Source organism: Perna viridis, chromosome 6, assembly GCF_037379345.1.
Source record: "Perna viridis isolate PV_CMFRI_1.1 ecotype Kerala chromosome 6, ASM3737934v1, whole genome shotgun sequence".
NCBI lineage: Eukaryota > Metazoa > Mollusca > Bivalvia > Mytilida > Mytilidae > Perna > Perna viridis.
In genome coordinates this window covers 22,016,368-22,027,539 of record NC_142450.1, presented here as the reverse complement: position 1 = coordinate 22,027,539, position 11,172 = coordinate 22,016,368, and the positions used below count along the sequence as shown (strand labels likewise).

Sequence of the window (11,172 nt, the reverse complement as noted above, 5' to 3'; positions counted from 1 at the left end):
ATTTTGAGATAACAGAAAATAGGTAGATGTATTATACCTATCGTTGGCATAGCTGTAGGCTTAACAGAAGGGGGACGATTATTTTATACCTTGGACAGTCCAGCAATGCATTTCGACGAAATTCTTGAAAAAATTGGAGAATTTGGACTCTACCAAAAAATCTTGTATTTTTTGCTCTGTCTGCCTGGAATAAGTGCTGGTGTTTTTATGGTGATATCCGTATTTCTTCTTGGAATTCCAGATCATAGGTGTGTATTATCTTGTTAGTACAAATTTATAAATGCTTTCTTGAGAATGTCTGAATCTTCTGCATGTAAACATTCCGTTTCTACACCTATCATATTCGTTTTTTTGTTGCTGCAGCTGCTGTAAACACGTTTTTCTTTTTTTCTCCTTACCCCATAACATTTTGTGCTTATTTTGTTGTTTTTGCTCTTATAAAAAACTAATCTGCAGGTACATGTATTCCATACGCAATTTTACATTTAAGATCTTTAAGATCCGAGATAGGATTTCATTTCATGAAGAAGAGAAAAAGAAAAAAAATGTTTGTGCGAATGGACAGCCCAAATAATATAGTAGATATTTTTACATGTTTTTTTATGGAATAACGAGATAAGACATAGTAGTCAAAATTAATATAGATTATTTTTGATTTTTCTTGTTCGAACAGGAGTCGAAAAAAGGCAAGCTATCTAAATAATCTTAAACCACTGTATGTGAAAGATAAACTATCATCTTCAAGTAGTCGTTGCACAATTTTAATCTCGATCACCATTTACCTCAAGCTTGGGATAATTTATATATTCTTTCAAAAACTATCCCCATGTTTTGTTGTTTTATATGAAAAGATAACGGGCCACCCAACCCAGATATGTCAATAAGAAATAAAGAAAATTGACCCCAGTGACATTTTCAATACAACTACGGAGAACGCTGAACTTGTTACAAATGGAATGAAATGACCCTTCAATACAGAAATTTAACAGCTTTATCTTCATTGTGCTTTAATTTTGCGAAATGGTTTTGTCGTGAGTTTTCTACTGCAATTCAACTTTTTCTTAAGTTAATTTTTCCTCTCGAGTTACCCTCTTCTTTTTAATATTCTGTTTGCACTAAGGTTTCATAAGGATCTTTATTTTTTGGGAAAAAAAAGACGAAAAAACAGTCAGAAATGCTCATTAAATCGAAATCCCACGCTCCCATTTGATAACATGCACCTTTGGACCTCAAAATTGACTTGGAACAAAATCTAAATAAGAGGGTACAATGTGTAATATGTAACAAAGATCTAATATGAAAGTTTCATAAAATTGCATTCAGTTGTGTAGGGTGATTTACGGATAAGAAATGCATTGGTCCCCCATGTTCCCATATTTATCATTGAAAAAGTCCTTTTGCTCCGTGAAAACCTAAAAGTGATTCTGATCAAAATTTAAAATAGACAGTGCGCAATGGGAGTATGAAATAAAATATCTGTGAAAGTTTCATTGAACTCCATTCAGTGGTGTAGGCAGAGTAACGGATAGTAGACCCCATCCAATGTCCCCATATTCATAAATGACAAAATTCATGTTCTATGTGAAACCTAATTGATTCTGATCAAAATTTAAATAAAAGGTGCATACAAAGAATGTGTAATAACGATTCTGTGAAAGTTTCATTAAAATCCATTCCAATTCAAACCCTTAAACTGAATCTGATCAATACATAAATTGGAAGGAAGACAACGGAAATATGTAATAAAGATTCTGATAAACTTTCACTGAACTCCATTCAGCGGTGTAGGAGGAGTTACGGATAAGAGATGCCCCCTCTGCATAACGAAATGAAGAAAAGAAGGAAGGAAGGACACCCCTATCATAAATATATTCCCATTTTGAAAGTGGGGTATGGGCGTATAATAAGTGACTGCGACCCTACCGACAACACAAATAGTGCATAAAGATACTTCATTCTCAACTAAAACTATATTTTCCTCCTTGTCGCGGACAATTCTGTTGGTATATATTAATTATGTCTGTGTCTTTCTTTCAATTTCCCTTTTTGTCTCGATCATCCGACTATATATATATGTGTGTGTGAGTTACGGATAAGAAATGCAGAGTGTGACGACTCCATTCGATACATTGCTCCATCGGATCAAATTGATACAGGGAAGATAATGTAAGTATAGAAGGATCTGAAAAATTCCCAACATCAAAGAACTGTCAAATTTGTGAAGCAATTTTTGGTCGTTTCCTCCGCGGGACTTGAACCGCTGTGACATGCGTAGCAACACCGCCTGCACCAAATCCAGCGCCCTAGACCCCTCGGCCAGCTTGGCTATATATAAATATAGCTTTCGTTGGCCGTGTCATTCCTCCTCTAGCGCTGTAACTTATTAACGATGTAGTATGTATTTGTATATATACTAAAATGATATAATATACAATAATAAAATGATATAATATACAATAACTACATTGTATGAACATAAAAACAATCTACTTGATACACAATAATACGGACTAGAATTGCTCTCCGGGTTTTGTCTTTACCCTAATACAGTTGAAGATGAAGTGGAGAGTTTCGGGGGTTGGAACAGTTCCTCCTTAATTTGATTTTTAAAAAACGAGCAAGATTTGAACAAAAATGTTCAAGTAATAGCCTAGTATCCCGATTAAAAAATTCTGGATCGGAACCTTTTTCATTAATTTCTCAATATGCCCCTGCTTATCTAGTTTTTTTTTCGTTCACTATTTGAGTTAACCTGTCACTGTTTTTTTAATCAAATAAAAATAATAAGGAAACATATCTACGAATATGACACAGTTCAGTAAACTGTTCTAACCTACCAAGGAACTTCATCTGTAGTCGAAAAAGTTGTTGCATCGAGAATTGAGTGTCAATTAAAATCGAATTCCTTATATGATGATGTTCAATCAGCGTAACGAGAATTCCACTTTACTGAGACCGCCCTTCTATGCGTCCATCATGATATCACGTCTGCTCTTGACAAAAACTGTTGTACCGCACTTTTGATGCTAGATTTATCAGCGGCATTTGATGTCATTGACCATAATATTCTCATGAATCGTCTCGAATTTTCCTTTGGAATATCTGGAACAGCTTTATCGTGGTTACAATCCTACTTGACGAACATGACTCAATATGTTTCGATTGGATCTACTCTTTCCGACGATAAGTGTCTTCGATATGGTGTACCCCAGGGTTCCGTTTTAGAACCCAAACTTTACTGCTTAATCTCAAAACCGGTCGGTGAAATCTGCAGACGCCATAATATGTTGCATCATTATTACGCTGATGACACACAAGTGTGCTTGGCGATTAAGCCTCTCGATGACTGGTCCGATATATCAACTAGGTTAGAAAACTGCCTTTCCGACATTAGTGCTTGGATGGTTTCTAACCTCCTTAAACTCAACCAAAACAAGACTGAACTGATCGTCTTTGCACCGAAAAACAGGCTTAATAAGTTATCAAATCTTGATCTCTCGTTCGATGGAAATAATATTAGCGATGTACAAAGTGTGAAAAACTTAGGCATATTTTTCGATCGCTCATTAAGCATGGAACTACAATCTAGTGCCGTCAGTAAAGCTTGCTTTTATCAAATTCGCAACATAGGACGTATAAAACCTTACATTTCCGAAGATGCGAGTAAAACTTTGATTTGTTCTTTAGTAACATCAAGGCTGGACTACGGCAATGCCTTACTACATGGAGTTAATACTAGTGTCATCACAAAATTACAGCGAATTCAAAATTCAGCGGCAAGACTCATTTCAAAGAAAAGGAAATACGAACACATTATTCCTGTATTGATGTCTTTACATTGGCTTCCGATTCAATACCGCTGTCAGTATAAGATACTTTTATATGTGTTTAAAGCTCTCCAAGTTAACGCCCCGGTATACTTACAAGAACTGATTTCAATCTATAGGCCTGCGAGAACTTTAAGATCACAATGCAGCAATCATCTTCAGGTACCGAACGATACAAGAACAAAAACGTACGGTGATAGGCGCTTTGACAAATCAGCAGCAATGCTTTGGAACAATATACCTTCAACCATAAGAAATTGTACCTCTTTAGACATTTTTAAGAAAGACCTGAAAACATACCTTTTTAGACTGGCTTTTCTTACTTTTAGACAGCTGCTTTTAGTATAGATCAACCGTATGTGATGGATATGGTTTTTTTTTTAAATTGAACTGACTTTATTTATTCCTATTTTTAGGCTTGTAGATATGTATATATATATATTTTTTCTCTTTTCTGTGATATCGAAATAATTTTATTTTTGATAAATCCAAAAATTATTTCTATTTTTATTTTTGCTTGCAATTCTGTAATATTTTTATTATATTTTCGACCATTTTATTATTGCTCTTAAATTTTGGTTTATTTTAACTGTTAACTTTGTTTTTAAATTACAGGTCGGTTTTTACATTATTAACTTTTAAAAATGTTTGCCAAATATCAGATTAATATTTTAATTCATCATCATTTTTTTAATGCAAGTGTTAGATTAGATTTGTTTGTTCTTCCTTTAATGTGATTTGCTATATATTTTGTATGCATGTGTTGTATTTTTGTAAAGCGCTTAGAGTAATTATATAATGCGCTCTATAAATGTTGTAATAATAATAATAATAATCTGTAGACTGTTCCAACCTACCAAGGAACTTCATATATGAACAAATTTATTATTTCCTCCATTTTTTCCCAGATGCGCAATACCAGGATATGAAAACGACACTTTTCACTCACAAAACGCAAACCACAGTCTATTGATCAGTCATTACATACCCGACGCTAAGGAAGGCAAGAAGAAATACGATGAATGTCACCTGTATCGGTTCGACGACCTCTTCACTGAGTTCGACAACGATAGCCACCCAATAAACGCCACAAAATACAAATGTAATAAATGGGTATACGATGATGTCGACTTCAAAGCAACATTTTCGTCGAAGGTAAAATGATTTTTGCCTTTTTAAGTTTTGATAATAACTTTGATATTTGATGATAGTTCTTTGTTGGTTTTCGGGTAATGATTTAAGATCTGCCTGACCATTTTCCAAACTTTATCACAATAATCTGTAACCCGACTTGGTCAAGTTCGATTATTGTGCGTCCTGATATGCATTTAATCTGTTGTTAATATATTTTTGGCCAAGGTACGATTTAGTCTATTCTCGTATTGTTGAGAATAAATTCTACTGGCTAGTTACGCAATATATTTAAGAAATAAAATACATTTTGTAGTACTTTTTTTAACTTTTTGTCAAGAACTTTAATCTGTCACTTTTAATAAAAGACAATCTATCAATCAATCTATCAATATTAATTTTTAAAAGTTAAATGTACATGTAGCGTAATACCTTCTTATTTAAGATGGACTTGGTGTGTGATGATTTCCCTCTCACAACACAAGCGAAAACCTTATTCTTTGGAGGAGTGTTGGTTGGGGCATTTGGGACAGGGCTACTGTCTGACAAGTGAGCTGATTTTATGTATTTTTTAAATGGTTACAAATGTATGTACCAATAGTATTTAAATTATAAACAAACTTGTTATATTTACGATTTACAAAAGAAGAAATATGAACCACAAACATAATATAATAATAATAAAATATGATATAATGAATATTCTATCAAAATACAGTAACTGAAATAAAATTAGTAAATATTTATAGTTATTTCCGAATTCAGTGGGGATCAAGGGGAGGGTACAGGGAGTTGGACAATCCTTTTGGGAAATGACTTTCCCGGTTTTTTGTTCATTGAAAAGTGCTAGGTTTTATAACATGGGAAAAACAATACGAACTGACCTTTGACAAAGTAGAATAATCGATTATTGAAACATAGAAATAACATTTTAATAGTATTTCATTCAAAATAAAACCATAAAACATAGAAATATGGCAGGGTCAGGTCTAACTAAAAACCTTCCCATTAACAATGAATGCAGAGCGCGACTATCTAGTCAGGATACGAATACCACATCAAAAAGAGTCGTAATAAGCTGCTTACGGTGTACTGGTTTGTTTCATTTCTTTAACCTAAAAGTCACTTGCGCTTTCAAATGATCTTTTTTCTTAAATCATTTAAGGCAAAAAGAGATGGTTGCAATGGTGCTTCTTTGGAAGTTTCTGACTCAAAGTGTTCAATTCAGAGCATTTTTAAAGACTTTCGTTTCTTATTTTTGTACTTTTTCTCTATTTGTCTTATTTTCTCTCTCACAAATTGCATTTTTGAAACCAGAAACTTTAAAAGGTTTCTTTTTCTACAGATTCTAATGAAAATTTCGGCCGTTTTAACAATTTTTTTAATAGGCCATACTTGTGGTCAGAATCATGATGAAAATGGCTCAGGTTTATTTATTTCGTGAGAATGAGAAAATTACAGACTGGCTCTAGATCGGACCCAGTAGCTGTTCGGAAATTTCTGGATCTTCCACCGTAGTGAACTTACACGTACTATGTAAACACAAAGCTAACATGAATAGGTTTAAAAGGATTACCAACATATTTTATAAGAGTTTAAAGCAACATCAAAAATTTTAATTGTATTTAAAACTCTTTTATAAAGCAGAATAATGAATGCAAATTTTTCTGACCTTTCTATTGTATTTAATTTCTTCATGAGCAACATTATCAAAGGAGGATAGGGAAGGCTTAAAATGATAGGTCATGAACTTAATTCATGGAAATTAATAAACCATTGATAGACCTTTGGTCAAATATAAAAGCAAATGACTCGTACATAAAATGGAAACTAAAAAATATCCAGAGTGAAGAATTATCTTATTAACCCCAACAAAGATACTTTTTAACATCTAAATCGGTTCATAAATTCGAGCAATTATATAATTTCAGGATTGGCAGAAAGAAAACTTTATTTTTGTCGTTCCTTTTGGCCACTGCAGCATCCGTGGCGTTGTCGTTCTCGACGTCGTATACAATGTTTGTAGCCTTCCGATTCTGTGTTGGTTTTTCGATGGCAGGGATCTTCATGACTGCATTTGTCATAGGTAACAATATTAAAGTTTATATAATTCACTTCCAAACAAACTTTTCATTCCAAATATTTAGATTTTATTTCGAATGTCAAATTATAAGACTTGCTTTTGTAATTATTACTACCGACACAAAATATTTTAATAGTTGAATATATATCGTGGCTGTTATGGTATACAAATACACAAGTCTCACAAATCAAGTCCAATCAAAATGCTGAGGCAGTGAGTCAAGGAAGGCCTCATAATAAGTCATGTAACCAAATTACAAGCTAATTAAACCGATCAAAAACTTAGTCATTTTAAAGAGTAACCACCTGTTTTAATGAAATGCATATCAATACTGACTGTTTATTAATGTATTTATGGATCTTCTGTTCTATTATTGCTTTTGGCATTTCTTCAAAATTATGATATCCACTGGGAATCACTATCAAAATAAGATGAATTTTCAAAGTAAGAATGAATCCACACTTTGAAATTTCGGGATGGAGATGCTTGAAGTACAAATGAATCATATGGACTAGGGGAGGGTTAACCAATGTCCTAATCTAAAGAGAGAAATGAGCGAAAAACTTCTCCTTGTTTGTGCTTACTTTGACAGTGATTTGTAATAGATTACATGAACAAATATGTCAATAATATTAGTTTTCAAACAATATTTACTAAAATTTGTCCTTGAAATTGTCGTCTAGGTTAGGCCCGGAGTTGAAAATGTCTAACTATACACCTTTTTTTAACAATAAATGATTACCTTTCTCTAGGATTTTTTTTAATTCAACAAGGATATAAACTCTTGTTATCAAAACAAATATGCACTTTAAAAATCTTTAAACTAAAAAAATTGTGTACCTCATATATTTTAGCAATTTAAGATTCCAATCAAGTTGGAAAGCCAATGTTAAAGAGATGAAGTAAATACAGGATGTCTTTCTAACAAATGCACTTTGAATAAAAATCCATCTTTTCTACTCTCCAAGAAATAGGTTACTAGTGAACACATACCCCGTGACTCATGGGCCATGAGTACCGATTTTTATGATGAATCATTATTGCGCTTAAGCAGAGTGTTTTATATCTGTCTGCCTTCAATAATGCATTTCTTTCATTTTTTTAACATGATTGTTTCGCAAATATGTATAAGATTACAATACAAGTAACTCTTATGTTTTGCAAACAAATAAGTGCTAAGAAATCAATCATATGAGTCTTCATATTTGTAGTTTTTATTAAGAGATGTTGACATGTACCAGCACTTGAAAATCATGAACTGTGTTTCATGCTTAAATAGTGATCCAGCACAAGAATAGTGCATTTTGCTTTTGCTTTCTTCTCGCTACATCTAGTGAAACTTCAAAAGGGATTACCACTGAATAGAAATCAAGGAAAAATAATAACAGTGTCTTTAAAAAATGTTACAATGTAAATGCATGAAAATATACACGTGTTTTAACCACATGAAGATCCAGGAAGATGATTACAGTGGTTTGAAGTGGTGAGTTTAAAACAATAAATTAAAGTCATTTCATGTACTAAAAGTTTTCTAAATAAGAAAATGGAATGTTTACCTGATGATTTATAATGATGTCTGGACCTACATTTCAAAATCTCTGGATCAATACCTGAATGTTGATTTATCTATGAGCAATTAATGTCACATTGTAAAGTAGAAAACAAATTAGATACGTGTATTACTATATTACAAATATCATAATTTCAAGTAAGAAATCTTTAATTAATACTGTACTGCATATGCCAGTAACCATAGTTAGAGTACATGCATATGTATTTCTGTAGTTTTCAGTATAAATTTCCTGTTCACAGACATACAAAGTAAACTACAAATTTTGCTAAGAAATGTGACAGCTGTTCTACACTAGCAATGCTTACAATAGACCTACCACCTGAAAATTTTAAATCATTGTGTACATTGGAAATATATGAACAAACTTATGCATACCTTTACTTACCTAATATATTGTACATGTATGAATGTTCCGGAAAAGTCTAAATTTGGTGCCTTGATATCCATCACATTTTCAATTCACTATCATGGACACAGAATTTCTAACCTGATTGACTGTGTCTTTCACTTGTCATGAAAATCCTGAGTGTATATAACTGTAAGATCTGCATTCTAAATAAATGTATCTGGTATATCTTGACAATGCACTAAAAAAGAACAACATTGATAATAAGTTATGACTTACATGTATATGAATATAATACACATTTACATTCCATACTGAATATTGCATGCCAAAATCTGTATCACATGCGGTATCAACACAAGACTCCTATGTCAAACCCACTTAGGGCCATATATTTCAATTGCACTTCAAGTGTGTACTGTGTAGGGTGTGATGTAATGTATGAAATATAGGTCTACAGATGTGATATAGGGTATACAATGTAGGTCTAGAGGTGTGATATGGGGTATGCAATATAGGTCTAGATGTGTGATATAGGGTATGCAATGTAGGTCTAGAAATGTGATATAGGATATGCAATAAAGGTCTAACAGTTTGATATATGGCATGCCAAATAGGTGTAGGGGTGAGATATAGGGTATGCTGTATACAAGTAGGTCTAGGGGAGTAATATACAGTATATGATGTATATATGCATGTCTTAAGGTGCGATATAGTCCAGCGGTGGAATATAGGTTATGCGATATACATGTAGGTCTAAAGGTGTGATATACAATATGCTATATAGGTCTAAGGGTGAGATATAGGGAATGCGATATACATGTAGGGCTAAGGGTGTGATATACAATATGCTATATAGGTCTAAGGGTGAGATATAGGGAATGCGATATACATGTAGGGCTAAGGGTGTGATATACAATATGCTATATAGGTCTAAGGGTGAGATATAGGGAATGCGATATACATGTAGGGCTAAGGGTGTGATATACAATATGCCATATAGGTCTAAGGGTGAGATATAGGGAATGCGATATACATGTAGGGCTAAGGGTGTGATATACAATATGCCATATAGGTCTAAGGGTGAGATATAAGGAATGCGATATACATGTAGGTCTAAGGGTGTGATATACGATATGCTATATAGGTCTAGGGATACGCGAAATAGGCTTGTGATTTAGGGGTGTGATATAGGATATGCGATATATGTCTAGGGGTGTGAGAAGGAATGTCATAAGCGGGGCTCTTTATGCTCTGAAAGTTTGTTTGGCTACATATAAATACTTAATTTTTACTTGGCATCCCCTTTAATTTTTACTTGGCACCCCACTTTTCGATGAATCAAGATCAAATGCTGAATGCGATAAATATGCCACGTGACCTCATTTCATCCAAATATAATTCAGATTAGATTTTAATTGCTCCCCTTTTTTCTTTGTCACATGACTTCATTCTTACCTTTGAAACAGACATTGTTTATGTCCATCTGGTAGGGGCGGATCCACACATATTGAAAATGAGGGGTGGCAGCTTTTTGAGTTCCTCAGAAAAAGGGGGTGTAAATTTTACACATGAAAATTGCAAATTTTCTCATAAAAAGGAGGGATGTCAACCCCTTGCACCCTCACTGTAATCATAAACATGAAAACTATAAATACATGTTTGTACATCACAAAAAGCGTACACTGCAGCTCCGAAAATCCGTTATTAGAAGCTCCCGACATTCTCAATAAAAGAGTAAGATCAAGGATTTTCATAGGTATGATATATAGTAGTCCATATTTAACTCCTTGGTAAGATTGACAAAAAAAATACACTAAACCTGCATGACCCATCTTGTAATCGTAGACATTAACAATATACTAACAACTCAAAGAATGTACATTGCAGGTCCAAAGATCTGTAATTAAAAACTTCCGACATCTTCTTGTGAATGTTAGACCGGGTAGCTCGAATAACCAAAACCCGAAAACCATATTGAAAACTCGAAAACCTCTGTCAATAAAACACGTTTTTGGGTGGTATAATTGCTCACTGTGTTATTTAAACACAGTTGCAAATAAGTTTTTTTTTATTAATATTCCAACACTTTCTAGCTACCTATCGAAAGTCTGTAAATATAATGAAATTAGTCACGTGTCCTTCCGACGCCATATTGATTATTAGAGACTCTCGTTGGGTAGTTAGAAAGTGTTGAAATATACATAAAACA

The 11,172-nt window shown here is 33.3% G+C and overlaps 1 protein-coding gene across 1 annotated transcript in view; it reads left to right on the top strand.

Annotated features, from left to right (window-relative positions):
• Positions 1 to 11,172, top strand: part of LOC148614083 (organic cation transporter protein-like) — an 18,385-nt gene continuing 7,213 nt past the window's right edge. The window contains exons 1-4 of the mRNA XM_088587904.1: positions 1 to 248; positions 4,736 to 4,982; positions 5,404 to 5,507; positions 6,890 to 7,044. Coding sequence (XP_088444030.1) covers positions 106 to 248; positions 4,736 to 4,982; positions 5,404 to 5,507; positions 6,890 to 7,044 — 649 coding nt within the window. The 5' untranslated portion in view covers positions 1 to 105. The remainder of the gene's footprint in view (positions 249 to 4,735; positions 4,983 to 5,403; positions 5,508 to 6,889; positions 7,045 to 11,172) is intronic.